Genomic DNA, 12,581 nt, shown 5'->3' with positions numbered 1-12,581 from the left:
CCACCACCATCATATTATGACCCATTAGCTTTATTTACATAAGAAGAAACTTGCTGGATGAGGCCAGCGGTCCATCTAGTCCTGCATCCTGTTCTCACTGTGGCCAGCCAGATGCCTACAGGAAGCCCCCAAAGTAAGACCTGAGCACAACAGCACTCTCCCCTCCTGTGGTTTCCAGCAACTGGTGTTCAGAGACATATTGCCTCTCACTGTGGAGGCAGAGCATAACCATTGTGGCTAGTAGGCGTTGATGGCACCCTAAAGGCTGACAGCTTTATTGTGGCATAAGCTGTTGAAGTGGGCATTAGTTCACAAGAAACTGTTAGGCTCTGTTCAATGGTGTTGCTCAGCTGATGCCGGCAAGGCTTCATGTAGTCATTCTACGTGCTCTCCCTCTCTCCAGCTAGGAAGTAGACACTCCCCACCCCCACCCCGTTTTGTTTCCATTTTTAAGAAAAAGAATGCAAATAGTAATAACAGGACTGGCCTTGTCACATATCAATGTGAAACAATCACTTTAGGCAGCAAACTCTAGAGGGGCTACCAATCATCTGGTGCTGATTTACAGAGGATGGGGAGGGGCTGCAGAGAAGAGAAGGGCTCCCCACCTGTAACAAAAATTGCTGTCATCCTAATTCCACTGATAGAAATCTTACAGGCATCAGCTGAGCAACCCCAATGGATAGAGGCCTAACCATTTTTGTGTGTGGAGTAGAGCCCACTTCAACAGCTTATGCCACAATGAAACCGTTAGCCTACCAGGTGCCGTAAGACTCATTTTTGTTTCTACAGGAACAGTAAACAAGGTGGGGAGATATATGGGGATTCTGTTTTGCCAGCCCCTGCTGCGTTGCATCTGTTCCACATTCTGAATAAACCACAGAGTTGTTTATTGCCGATGGGGGAGAGAGAGACAATCCCTTAACTCTAAATTCTAATTGTGTTTTTTTAATTCCTCCCCCACCCTCTTCAATTTGTCTGCAGGGTTTTTCTATTTCCCTGGCATATTGGCACCACCAAGTGGTGATGTTCTAATCTGCCATGGAATTAGTGCTAAATGCTTGGAAGACGATTAAGAAACAATTTCTCAAAATATGAGGAGCACAAACTGAATGGCTCACAAACTGGTCTTGTTTTCTGCTGCAGAGCCATGAAAGTTACTGTAAATAAATCAGAATTTTATGGCAAGCCAACTCTCCTGCCTCAAACTGAGAAATGGGGACTTCCCCAAACCTTTCTTAACAGACATTGATATACTGGAGAAGACAAATGTCATCTGTGTACTGTGAGGTTCAACTTTATTCTAATGATGTGCTGGCTATTTTCACACCTGCATGTGGGTGAGGGCAGGCCATGACCACTATTTCTGTGTATGCAAAAAGGATTGCATGAACTCACCCTCTGCCTCATTATAAATGTGGAGGCTTAAACTTTTCCCCTTTCCTCATTGAGCATTATTTACATGAGAATTGCTGAAACTTGAGTCCAAAACAATATTGAGGGTGTCTTGGGCCTCTCTGGATCTCCTTTTTTATTATCATTTGTGCTTATGGTGGTATCAGGGCAGTTATACAAGACCCTGCTTTCAGTACTGTTTGTGCCTCCAAAGATTTTGAGGCAGGCATTTCCAATTGCTGCATATCCCATACCATCCTGCTAAAATCCTGTAACTTTTTTTACTGCAGCTACTTTACTTTATTCCCCCCCCCCCACACACTTTTGTTACAACAAGAATGTCCCACCAGAGGACATGAATAAAACAACATTGGGGAAACATCACAGAACAATGAATAAATGATTGAGCTTCTGGACCCAAAGCAAAGTGCTTGTATATAAAGTTCTATATGACTTGACACCCAAGCTGTTGAGTCTTTATATGCACCAGCCCATACCTTATGGTCTGTGGTAGAGGCCTTTCTAACAGCACCACTGCTACACCACTGAGAGCCAGTGTGTTATAGTGGTTAAGAGCAATGGACTAGTAATCTGGTGAACTGGGTTCGCTTCCCCGCTCCTCCACATGCAGCTGCTCAGTGACCTTGGGCTAGTCACACTTCTCTGAAGTCTCTCAGCCCCACTCAACTCACAGAGTGTTTGTTGTGGGGGAGGAAGGGAAAGGAGAATGTTAGCCACTTTGAGACTCCTTAGGGTAGTGATAAAGCAGGATATCAAATCCAAACTCTTCTTCTTATATAAATGACAAGGAGGGTGGGCTTTCTCTGTGGCAGCACCTTGTCTTTGAAACTCCCTCCCAGAGGAAATTAGGCAGTCCCCATCCCTGACCATATCCAGGAGAAACTTAGACCTTTTTAGTTGTAGCTTGTTAAGGGTACTGGGAATTGTAGCTCTGTGAGGGATAAACTGCAGGATCCTTTGGGAGGCCAAGTGCTTTAAGTGTATATTGGATGTGCTTTGAATTTATGGTGCAGCTATGCCCCTGCAACTTCCGCAGGCACAGAGGCCATCTGGGCACAGTCTTCCCCATTATGGTGAGATTGTTTGAATTTCTATTTCAATTACAGTAATTATTTCTAAATTTGCACCTGTACACATATAAAATTGGCATATGCAAATCTTCATCTTCTTTTTTTAGTGAGGCATTTCCTCTCCTTTGGGAATGCAGAAGTGGTCACACTACTTTGGATGCAATCCTGCTGGAATGGAGCATGTTCAAGTCCCATTCATTCACTTCAGTGGGAGCATTTGGCACAAGCTTAATTTTCAGCTTAATTACATTTTTGGAACAGTGCTGTATGATTAATGAGATCCCATTTTTGTTTGGAAATGGTTTTCCTTAAGTTCCCTGGACAGTTTTGCATGCATATACTTTATTCTAAGTTCTCTTCATTCATTGACCTATCATCTGTTCACTTAATCACAACTGAATGGAAGAGTTTCTCCCATTCAACTTTTCTTTACATCTTGTATATGCAGCAGTAGGATTATAACAGTTTGGTATCCTCTGCACCATTGGCCAGATTGAACTACCGGTATGCCATTATAGCAGACTTTCTCAAGCTTGGGTCCCCAGAGATTGTTGCACTACAACTCCGATCATCCTGCTAACTAGGGATAATGGAAGTTGTAGTCAAGCAACAACTGTGGACCCAAGCTTGAGAAAGGCTGTGTTATTGTATACTTACTTATGTTTGGGTTCAGGGGGCATACAGTAACTCAGCTCCCAGAAAATGTCTGTAATCAGGTGGACGTGCCAAAATCTTGACTAAATAGCAGTGTTTATTACAACTGCAACCTAAAACATAACTGGACAGAGTCAAATAATGAGCTAGAGATATACCCTGAGATATTAAGGAGGGGCAGGAAGTAGCATTCTTAAATACATATTGACAATATATTACAGTCACATAATGTCCAAATTCCAGAGGGGTAGCCACGTTAATCTGTTGCAGCAAGAACAACAAAAAGTCTTTTGACACCTTAAAGGCAAACATTTTTTTAATGGCATAAGCTTCTTTGAACTAGAGTCCACTTCAGCAAATGCACAATGTGTAATTCTTGGTGGTCAGTTATATATCTACATAAGGGTGTAAAGAGAAATGTTAAAGCTGGAGTTAAATGACAATGAATTCAAAAAGTTCCATCTGTGACCATTCCGTTAAATATATGCAGACTGATCCTTCACAGCACCAGCAATTGGCAACAGCACACTCATCTTAGACAATACAACTGGAGTTTAAATTATTAAAAGTGAGTGCAGATACCCTTCACAACAGCAATGGTGGTGATGGAGATAACAGCATCATCTTAGCACTGCTGAGTACATTTAACAGCAGCAGCAGAGCAGAATACCATTGTCACTATTCAGACCCAAATGAACAGAATTGCACTTTTTGACAATTCAGCAATTTCATGCTGGAGCTTCCATTGGACATTCCTTTGGTCCTGCCCTAACTACTCAGGGTGATATTTGAGCAATAGAATGTTCGTTAATAGTGCAGTTTTTGTGAGGGAAGTGGAACATCAGAATGGATGGAGGAAAAGAGACTTGGGGGAGCTGTGTACTGTTGCCATAAAGAGCAGAAAAGGCAAGATAGGGGATAGGTGAGCTCCAGGATAGATCTAGGTAGGACGGGAGAAGAACTTTGCCTGAAACCCTGGAGAGCCACTGCCAGTAGACAATACTGATCTAGATGAATCAGTAGTGGGCTGAAAAAGGAACCTAAAGGAACAGAGAGTAAAGAAGGCAGGGAGTGTTGTTGTTGTTGTTGTTTGTTGTTTTAATAAGCTGTAGGAAGCACTTGTCCTAAAGGCAGAAAGGATTGCATGCTGTTAGCAGAAGTATACAGGCAAAGAACAGGACCAAGCATCAAGAAGAGCAAAAATGTATTGAGAGTTGTACTTATGAGTCAGTCTTTATGGCTGTTCTGAATGGTTTCATGCATGCTCTTGCATACTGCTCAGTTCTTTAGATTGTACTCATTGCTGTTGGGAGGGATCATTTGGCCCAAGAGCAAAGGCAGGTTTGCATTAGGAGCGATCAGTGGTCAACTGTAGGCAAGCTTTTCTTTTTGGGTCTGACTCAGGGAATGAATTTGGCCAAGTGTCATTCATGGGTCAAGAAGCATGGCCATGAGAGGTCATGGAACCTAAATCTCTCACTGGGTTACCTAGAGCAGCAGATAGCTAGAATTCCAGCTCAACATCTGATTTTTTACTTCATGAGACAGATGTTTAGGGCAAAAGCATCTGTCTTGTTTTTGTTCTCTCACTCTGCATCTCTTCTTCTCATCCCTCGTTCATGCACAACAGTAAAAGAAAAAGAAAAAAAGAATTAGGTTGTCAAACACTTAATAATCCCTGTTTCCATCACAATCTGATGAATGGAATTTTTACATCATTTGCTGTAGTTTTATGGGGTAATAGTGTTCACTGAGGAGGAGAAGGCGGTAGTTTATTTACCCTTTATACAGTGAAGAAAAGGCGAAACCAGAGAAGGATGTATGGTTGTGAGTGGTTCGCCTGCATAGAGAACTAGGCACATCTGCTATAGAATTAGGTTGATTTTTATACCAGTTTAACACTCATGGCTTGCATAAATAATCCTAGGACCTGCAGCTTGCTGAGGCTGCTAATTATGTCTTATTTATTAAAGTATTTTCAACACCACTCTTCAGCCAAAGAAAGCTTCCAGGGTGGTTTGCAGATATCAACGGCAGGACAGATCTTACCATCAGATTTATAATCTGAAAGTGGCACAAAGGTGGAAAAGAGAATAGGAGATAGGAGCAGGGAAAGCCAGCCTAAACACTAGTTCTTGTTTATAAAGCTTTAACGACAAGCTGGAATAGAAACAGTTCAAAGAGAGCATGAGCCAAATGTGGCTGGTATCTCAGTTGAGCCAATGGAGTGGCCCTGCTTCCCTCCCCCCCCTTTGATTTCAGTCTGATGGAATGGCTGCTGCCAGGTGACAGCTGGTAATGCTTTCAGAGATTTATAAAGAGAAACTTTATAGCCCCTTACATTTCCCTGGAGGGGAGAGAATAGCAATTAGACTACAGTGGTACCTCGGGTTAAGAACTTAATTTGTTATGGAGGGCCATTCTTAACCTGAAACTGTTCTTAACCTGAAGCACCACTTTAGCAAATGGGAACTCCCGCTGCTGCTGCTGTGCCGCCAGAGCACAATTTCTGTTCTTATCCTGAAGCAAAGTTCTTAACCTGAGGTACTATTTCTGGGTTAGCATAGTCTGTAACCTGAAGTGTCTGTAACCTGAAGCGTCTGTAACCCGAGGTACCACTGTATTTTAGATGTAGATGGGCCTTAAGCATTTAGTTTTCAGCATGGTCTTCATTCTTTGGGGATCAGAACAGACCTTCACAAAATATCAGTGGTCATTCCCTGTGTCATACAGGGATTGTGGTCTTCTGAAAATCTGATCTGGAAGCTCTATAGCTACAAAAATAGAACAAAGCAAGTTAACAATGGAATTTTTTTAAAAATGTTTTCATATATTAATGTAAATCCTTTCACATGAGATAGCTGAAAAATTAAAAACTAAACTTATCCCAGGTGTGTCACATCACCTCACCAGGTCTGTGATTTTCCACAACAAGAAATGAGAAAGAAAAGAACCATTGGGAAACATGGCACTGTGGGAGGCAAATGGATTACGTGAATTAAGATCAATTATGAAAGAAAGTTTACTGAAATCATGCTGTCAAGGAGCAGGAGCAGACACCTGTTCATCCAGTATTTGAAGACAAGGCACATCATAACCAGTTTATTAAAAAGACTTGGTACACTGAGAGAAAAGACAAGATTTGAAATATTAATTTCAAAAAGCAACCACTCAAAAGGAATCATAGTATATATATATATAACTGCAGAACTGGAATCATCCCAACCTAAATGTCAATCAAAATGGGATGCAGATATGCCTAGCAATATATCTCAAGAAAAATGGCCCTGGTTCTGGAAGAAACATTTCCAAATTTCCATTTCCAAATTTACACTTTGTATGAGTTTAAAATCTATAAAATCATGACTCATTGGTATCTGTCTCTAGATAGACTGCATAAAATATATCCAACAATAAATAGTGTTGCAGATGCTCCAAATGTGACTATTTGTCATGTACTTAGAGGAATGTCCGATTATTAAATTATTTTCGGAGTCAGTATTAACAGAAAGAGATAATGTCCTTGGCTAAGTCCGCCCCATGAATTCTATTCTAACAATATTTGGATATCTCAACAGCATCATTCCAGAGTCAAAAATTGGTAACCTATTGATTAACTGCAGCAAAAAAATGGGAAATGACCTTTATGTCTAAAGTTACAACTCTAATAAGAGTAAGAGAAGACATACAAATAGAATATAACTCTACCGGAAAATGGAGTTTGTTTCTACTATATGCAAAGTGCAAGAGCAAATAAATCATTATGCCTTGTTAAGGGACATATAGACATTAGCGAAAACTTTATAAAATTTAGTATAGATTAAGCACTTTATTGTGTTTTGAAGAAGCTTGAAATGTCTGGTATAAGGATTTTTGAATGTATATTCATTATATTTACTAAGTTTATATTTATCCACCTAACTTATGAATTAAGCTGTCAGCTGTGTATGTAATATTGTCTTCTTCTTATTCTCCCTTTTGTAATCTACCTTGAAAACTCAGTGATCTGAAACAAATAAACTTTTTTTAAAAAAAGAAGAATAACAAAAAGCCATTGCACAAAAATGGAAGGGGGTTGTGGCAAACTGAAAATATATGAGGAAAGTGCCAAAAGTTGAATGTTTAAAGAAAAAACAATTCATGTTGGAGAAATGCCACACATCATTCTGACCTCTTTTGCTTTTAAATGAACATCCTCATTTTCTATGAACACATTATGTCAGGCACGTTGAACAAGTAGATTGTGATGTACCAGTAGATGACTGGACATCTGTGGTAGATCACTGGTAGATCACTGGCTCCCTCAAAAGAAGCTGAACAAATTTTGTTCCCCTAAAAAAAGCTCAACATTTTTGCCCTGCACCCCACAAAACCGGGGCTTTCCTCCTCCCTAAAAAGCTCAGTAACTTTGACCTGAACCCCCCAAAAGGGGGTAGATCACTGCTAGTCTTTAACTCCGTGAGTAGATCGCAGTCTCTTGGGAGTTCCCCCCACCCACCCCCCACATTATGTCATTGGCATACACAGAATGTGCCTAATCCACATTTTTTAAAGATCTAAAACAATTTCATTCATATACAGCAACACATGTACACACACAATTCCACTAATGCCCGTGTACAGAAGACTAGGTTCAAATAATTTAGAATACTAAAAGCTTGATCCTTTTTGTTGTTATCATCATTATTGTTGGTTTTTTTTTTTTTAAAAAAAAACAGTCTTGATTTTTTCACAAGCTTCATGGTGTGGGAAACTTTAATGTGATAGAATTCATACAAATAGACATGACATCAAAGTGTCTGAAGTTATGCCTCCTTTGGGAGGAAAGGCAGGTTCGAAATTTAATAAATAAAATGGCACCCTGGGACACAAAAGCATTTAGCTAAGAATGAATGAATCATGTTGCTTCTGCGTCAAAACTTACTGGCACACTGGATTTTTGTTTTTTCCTGAATGTAATTTGGATATCTACCTTTTACATCTGGATTCTGGGGGGTGGAGTAGTCAATAGATCTTCCTCTTCCTTCATTAAGAACAGATCTATTGTACCAATGTAGGTTTATGCCAGCATGCTGCATCTTGGTGAAAGCACAAGTCAGGCCCAATAGAGGGCATTGATGAGAACATTTCTAGACACATGAATGATTATGAAGGCCTCCCCAAATATTTTTGAGTGGACCTCAGGATTTACCATGAGAAATATGTGTATTTCCTGAATTTGATGCATACTTTGGGAATTGTATTATATTTCCTGGATCTGATGTATATTTTGTGAACTTTATACTTCATTAAATTTATGTATATTTCCTGAATTTGATGATATACTGTGTCAACTATATAAAGGACTGTGTATATGTATGACTTCATTTGCACGGGGGCTAGAGAAACTTATCTTATGACACCACAGGTGTAAAACTAAGGAATATACAGGTGTAAAACTAAGGAGTACAAAGGCTTAAACCTAGATCTTAAGAGGAACTTGCTTTGCTAAGTTCACACAGCAAGCATTCAATTTTTGGCAGCTCCAGTTGTTACCTTATCCGACCCTTTCATGCTATTTGACTACACTAGCATCCATTTATTCCAAGACCACAAAGAACCTATCTCAAATCTATTCCCTATCATTGGGATGATGCCCCAGGATGATTGTAAGATCAGTGTTGCTGTTCCAAAATAACATCTGGACGCTATCCTCATAGTCTGCAGTGGAGGTTGCAATTGCTACCATTAAGTAGATTAAAATAACCGAATGTGTATTTGTTTTAAAACATTTCTGAATTGCCCTTTCATTTAAAAAATAAATAAATCCAGGGTGGTTTACAGTAGTTCATACAACACAATAAAAGAGCAATAATCAATAACATGGTTAGGGGGAGTAAAAGACCGTGCTAAAAACAGTCGGAGCAGAAGTGAAACACCAGAGGTTTAAAGTATGAGAAAAGGGCAAAACATAGTACTTTTAAAAGATTAAGGTATCCGTCAGGTGAGCTTCTCTAAGGTGAGAATTCCACAAGTTGGGTACCACAGGCAGGAGCACCACAATGTATGTTGTTTGTCATTGCGTTCCTTGTACGGCCTCCACTCTCACCACCACCCCTTCAGCGTATATGTCAAGTTTAGTATGTTTGGGCCCAAGGCACATTGCTTTCAAGCTTACTTACTTTTGCCATTTAATTGTTCCAATTATCACCCAGTTTGGAGAGCTTCTTCTGGAGCTCTTTGCTTTTATGCTTTTTACCAGCCTAAATAATTTGGCGTCATCAGCCCACAGTGAGACATTCTTTGCCAAGGACACACCAGCTAGAAAATAAGTGAGTAAACCACATGCTCAAGATGCTTTGCAGAGTGTGAATGTACATGGGATATTCCTACAATGAGAGAAGAAAACCTCAATGAGAGACTGTCTTTGAGACCTTCGGAAGAAAGGTTGTATTGGTCTAAGACATGCTTAGACAACACTGGGAAACCTGCAGCCCTCCAGAAATTGTTGGACTCCAACTCCCATCAGCCCCAGCCAGCATGATCAATGGTCAGGGAAGATGGAAGCTGTAGTCCGGCAACATCTAGAGCAGTGTTTTTCAACCTTTTTTGGGCAAAGGCACACTTGTTTCATGAAAAAAATCACGAGGCACACCACCATTAGAAAATGTTAAAAAAATTAACTCTGTGCCTATATTGACTATATATAAAGTAATTTTTCAATTTTTCCCACGGCACACCAGGCAACATCTCGCGGCACACTAGTGTGCCACGGAACAGTGGTTGAAAAACACTGATCTAGAGGGCCGTAGATTCCCCAGCTCTGGTCTAACATATATGGAAATTAGAAGAGAAAAATGATCAACTCATTTCCACCCCTCTCTTCAATAAGTATGAAATGATTTCATAGATGTGGACCACTGTTGCAATTGTAATAACTGAAAATAAATCCTTAGAAAGATTGATAAAGGAAGGCAGAGTATTGAGACAAGAATTTATTAGAACTGAATATGAGACTGGGTCCAATTATAAAGAAGCAAGAGAGAGAGAGAGAGAGAGAGAGAGATAAAAAGAGAAAGTAATATACTGAGAAATTACAGATAGCAGTTGCATTACGTGACTCAAGACTCCGGCATGCTATTGCTTGAATGTATTAAAGCAGAAAAGTGTTTAATTAAAATGCACAAAAAGATATAAGCAGGATGTCAATGTAGTGCTGCAGGGGAATACAAAAAGGTTGTCTTAATTATCTCTGTAAACTTGACAATTGTATGTCCTAATTTGCATCAATATTGTAGCAACCTTAACATCATAGTGGTGCTTCTCTTCTGGATGACCTGTTGAACCCAGCTGCAGCAGAGAGGTCATGGCCTTGGAACTCCCATGCTTTTGAGCTCATGCCTGCATAATATCAGCCAAATTTGGGGGGGGGCAGGGTAGGTGTTTTTAAAACACAATAGTCTAACATTTCTCCAATGAAAATAGGGACACCCTAAGGAAAAGCAAGACATTCTGGGATCAAATCAATCAAAAAACGGGGTGGCTTCTGTAAATCTGAGACTGTCCCTGGAAAAATAGGGACACTTGGAGGTTTTGTTGTCCTGCTATTCAAACATCATACCTAAAGCAGGAACAGCGACCTATATGGTGCAAAATATCCCCATTTCCTCTTGCACAGAGCATTCATTGATGATATAGAACTGCTTTGAATCCCAAGACATTGATTGTCATTAGGTAAGCCTTTAGGTCTGTTCATAAATTTTAAATTTAACCTGCTATCGATACTCCTGTGCTATATCATTCTCCTACCATTGATTATCCAACCCGGTTCAACCCAGTTGTTTTTCCTCTCTCAGAAAGTTCCTTCATAATCTTAGTCAATGTCTTTTTGTGAAGGAGCAGCCCCATAGCACAGCTAGGGCTGATGAGAGTTTCAGTTCAAAGCATCCGGTGAGGACCAAGCTGGCAAAGGCTGAGTTGAGGCAATGCATTAGATATGGCAGACCAAGCAATGTGAGGTCTTGCTTTTGTTGAATTTGGATTCTCACTTCGTTGAATGTTGGTTTCTCATTACAGACCCACTTTGGGGTTTGAAAGAAAGATGAGTAGTTGTTATGTGATGCCACCAAAATCAGTGTCGTGAATGTGGACAGAAGCACAAATGTTAACTGCGACACATCACCCATTGGGTGCTTCCATACACCAAGCTGACCAAATTGTGTTTCTTTTTCCTCTGCAGAGATCCCTGGGTGCCCTGGAATGGTTGAAAGTTGAGCGGGTTAAGCTCTCACCCTCCAAACCATTTGCAACTCTCAGAAGTTCATGAAGAGACTGCTTTACTTCGCATTCCTTTGTACAGGGATGAAGGGAAGGACAGCTAGCAAACCAAGTTTTCAGGCAGTGAAGCATAAGAAAACTGCAGCGAATGAACCATTTTGGGGTTTCATCTGTGAGAAGCCAAAACAGCTCTGTGTAACTACTGCTTGAGATAGGATTGGTGGAGCCTTCTCAGTGCACTAATGAAAGGGTTTCCTGGAGCTGAAGAACATGAGTTTCCAGAAGTAGGGGAAGAATTAATGATTTTATTAACTCACCCAGACTGTCTCCGCTGGAAATATCCTCAAGGAGCTGAAAAGCTTTGGGAAGACATTTTCCCATCTTGTTGTTAGTCTACTTGTGGAAGAGACATCAAATATCTGGCTTCCTGGTGGAGCCAGCAGATTGCTAGGATTGGGATGGGATCATTATGCAGCCCAAATATGAAAAGAATTTGGGAAGTAATACACTGAGGAGCACTCCAGTAAAACCAAATTGGTTTGCAATACACATTCAAAGCTGGTTTCTGCTCCTGGAAGTATTTGGCCAGCTTTTCCCAAGCCAGCACCTGTCCCCATAGACAAGTGGTCCCACAAAGACAGAAATGAATAATCACCTTGTGGTAGGATTTAAAAAAAAAACTGACTCAACATTTACCAAGGCCCTTATTCAGAGGCAGTTCTCAGTAATATTGACTTCTGTTGCAGTTTCAAGAGATTTCAAGAGACCCCAAGAGACCAAGATTGAAAGGCAGCTTCTATCATTAAAAAAAAAAAAACTTGTAAGTAACCAAACACCCCTCCATATACAGTTCTTGAAGCTAAGCTTTCTGCATCCACCTCAAAGTATCATAGGATGCCTGCATTCTTCTTTTGGAATCTCGAGGTGTCTGGCCTTGACTGCTCAGCTCGCTCCAAATACTGATGATGTTCAACCCCCTTTGCCAGGAGACACTTCCAAGGCTTTGTAGGAAGGGGAAAGAAGCCTTGTTGAATACTTGGGAGAGACAGACCAGTGCCAGAGAAGCTTATGTGAGGAGTCCGGAGTCAAAGTTGGATGGCCAAGGGTGGTTTCAGAACAGGGGAGAATCTTTCAAGTTGCGGCTTTATAACAAAACTCAATTCCCTGTATATTACATTAACAACA

General features: G+C 40.5%; 1 protein-coding gene across 1 annotated transcript in view; it reads left to right on the top strand.

The window, feature by feature from the left end:
- Positions 1-12,202, top strand: part of ADRB2 (adrenoceptor beta 2) — a 65,151-nt gene extending 52,949 nt beyond the window's left edge. Inside the window, exon 2 of the mRNA XM_033139937.1 lies at positions 11,359-12,202. Within this exon, the coding sequence (XP_032995828.1) occupies positions 11,359-11,393 (35 nt within the window). The 3' untranslated portion in view covers positions 11,394-12,202. The remainder of the gene's footprint in view (positions 1-11,358) is intronic.
- Positions 12,203-12,581: the final 379 nt, after the last annotated feature.

The sequence above is a fragment of the Lacerta agilis genome, chromosome 2 (genome assembly GCF_009819535.1).
Source record: "Lacerta agilis isolate rLacAgi1 chromosome 2, rLacAgi1.pri, whole genome shotgun sequence".
NCBI classification, from domain to species: domain Eukaryota; kingdom Metazoa; phylum Chordata; class Lepidosauria; order Squamata; family Lacertidae; genus Lacerta; species Lacerta agilis.
The sequence above is the reverse complement of the archived record's forward strand: the minus strand, read 5'-3'. Positions and strand labels throughout refer to the sequence as shown.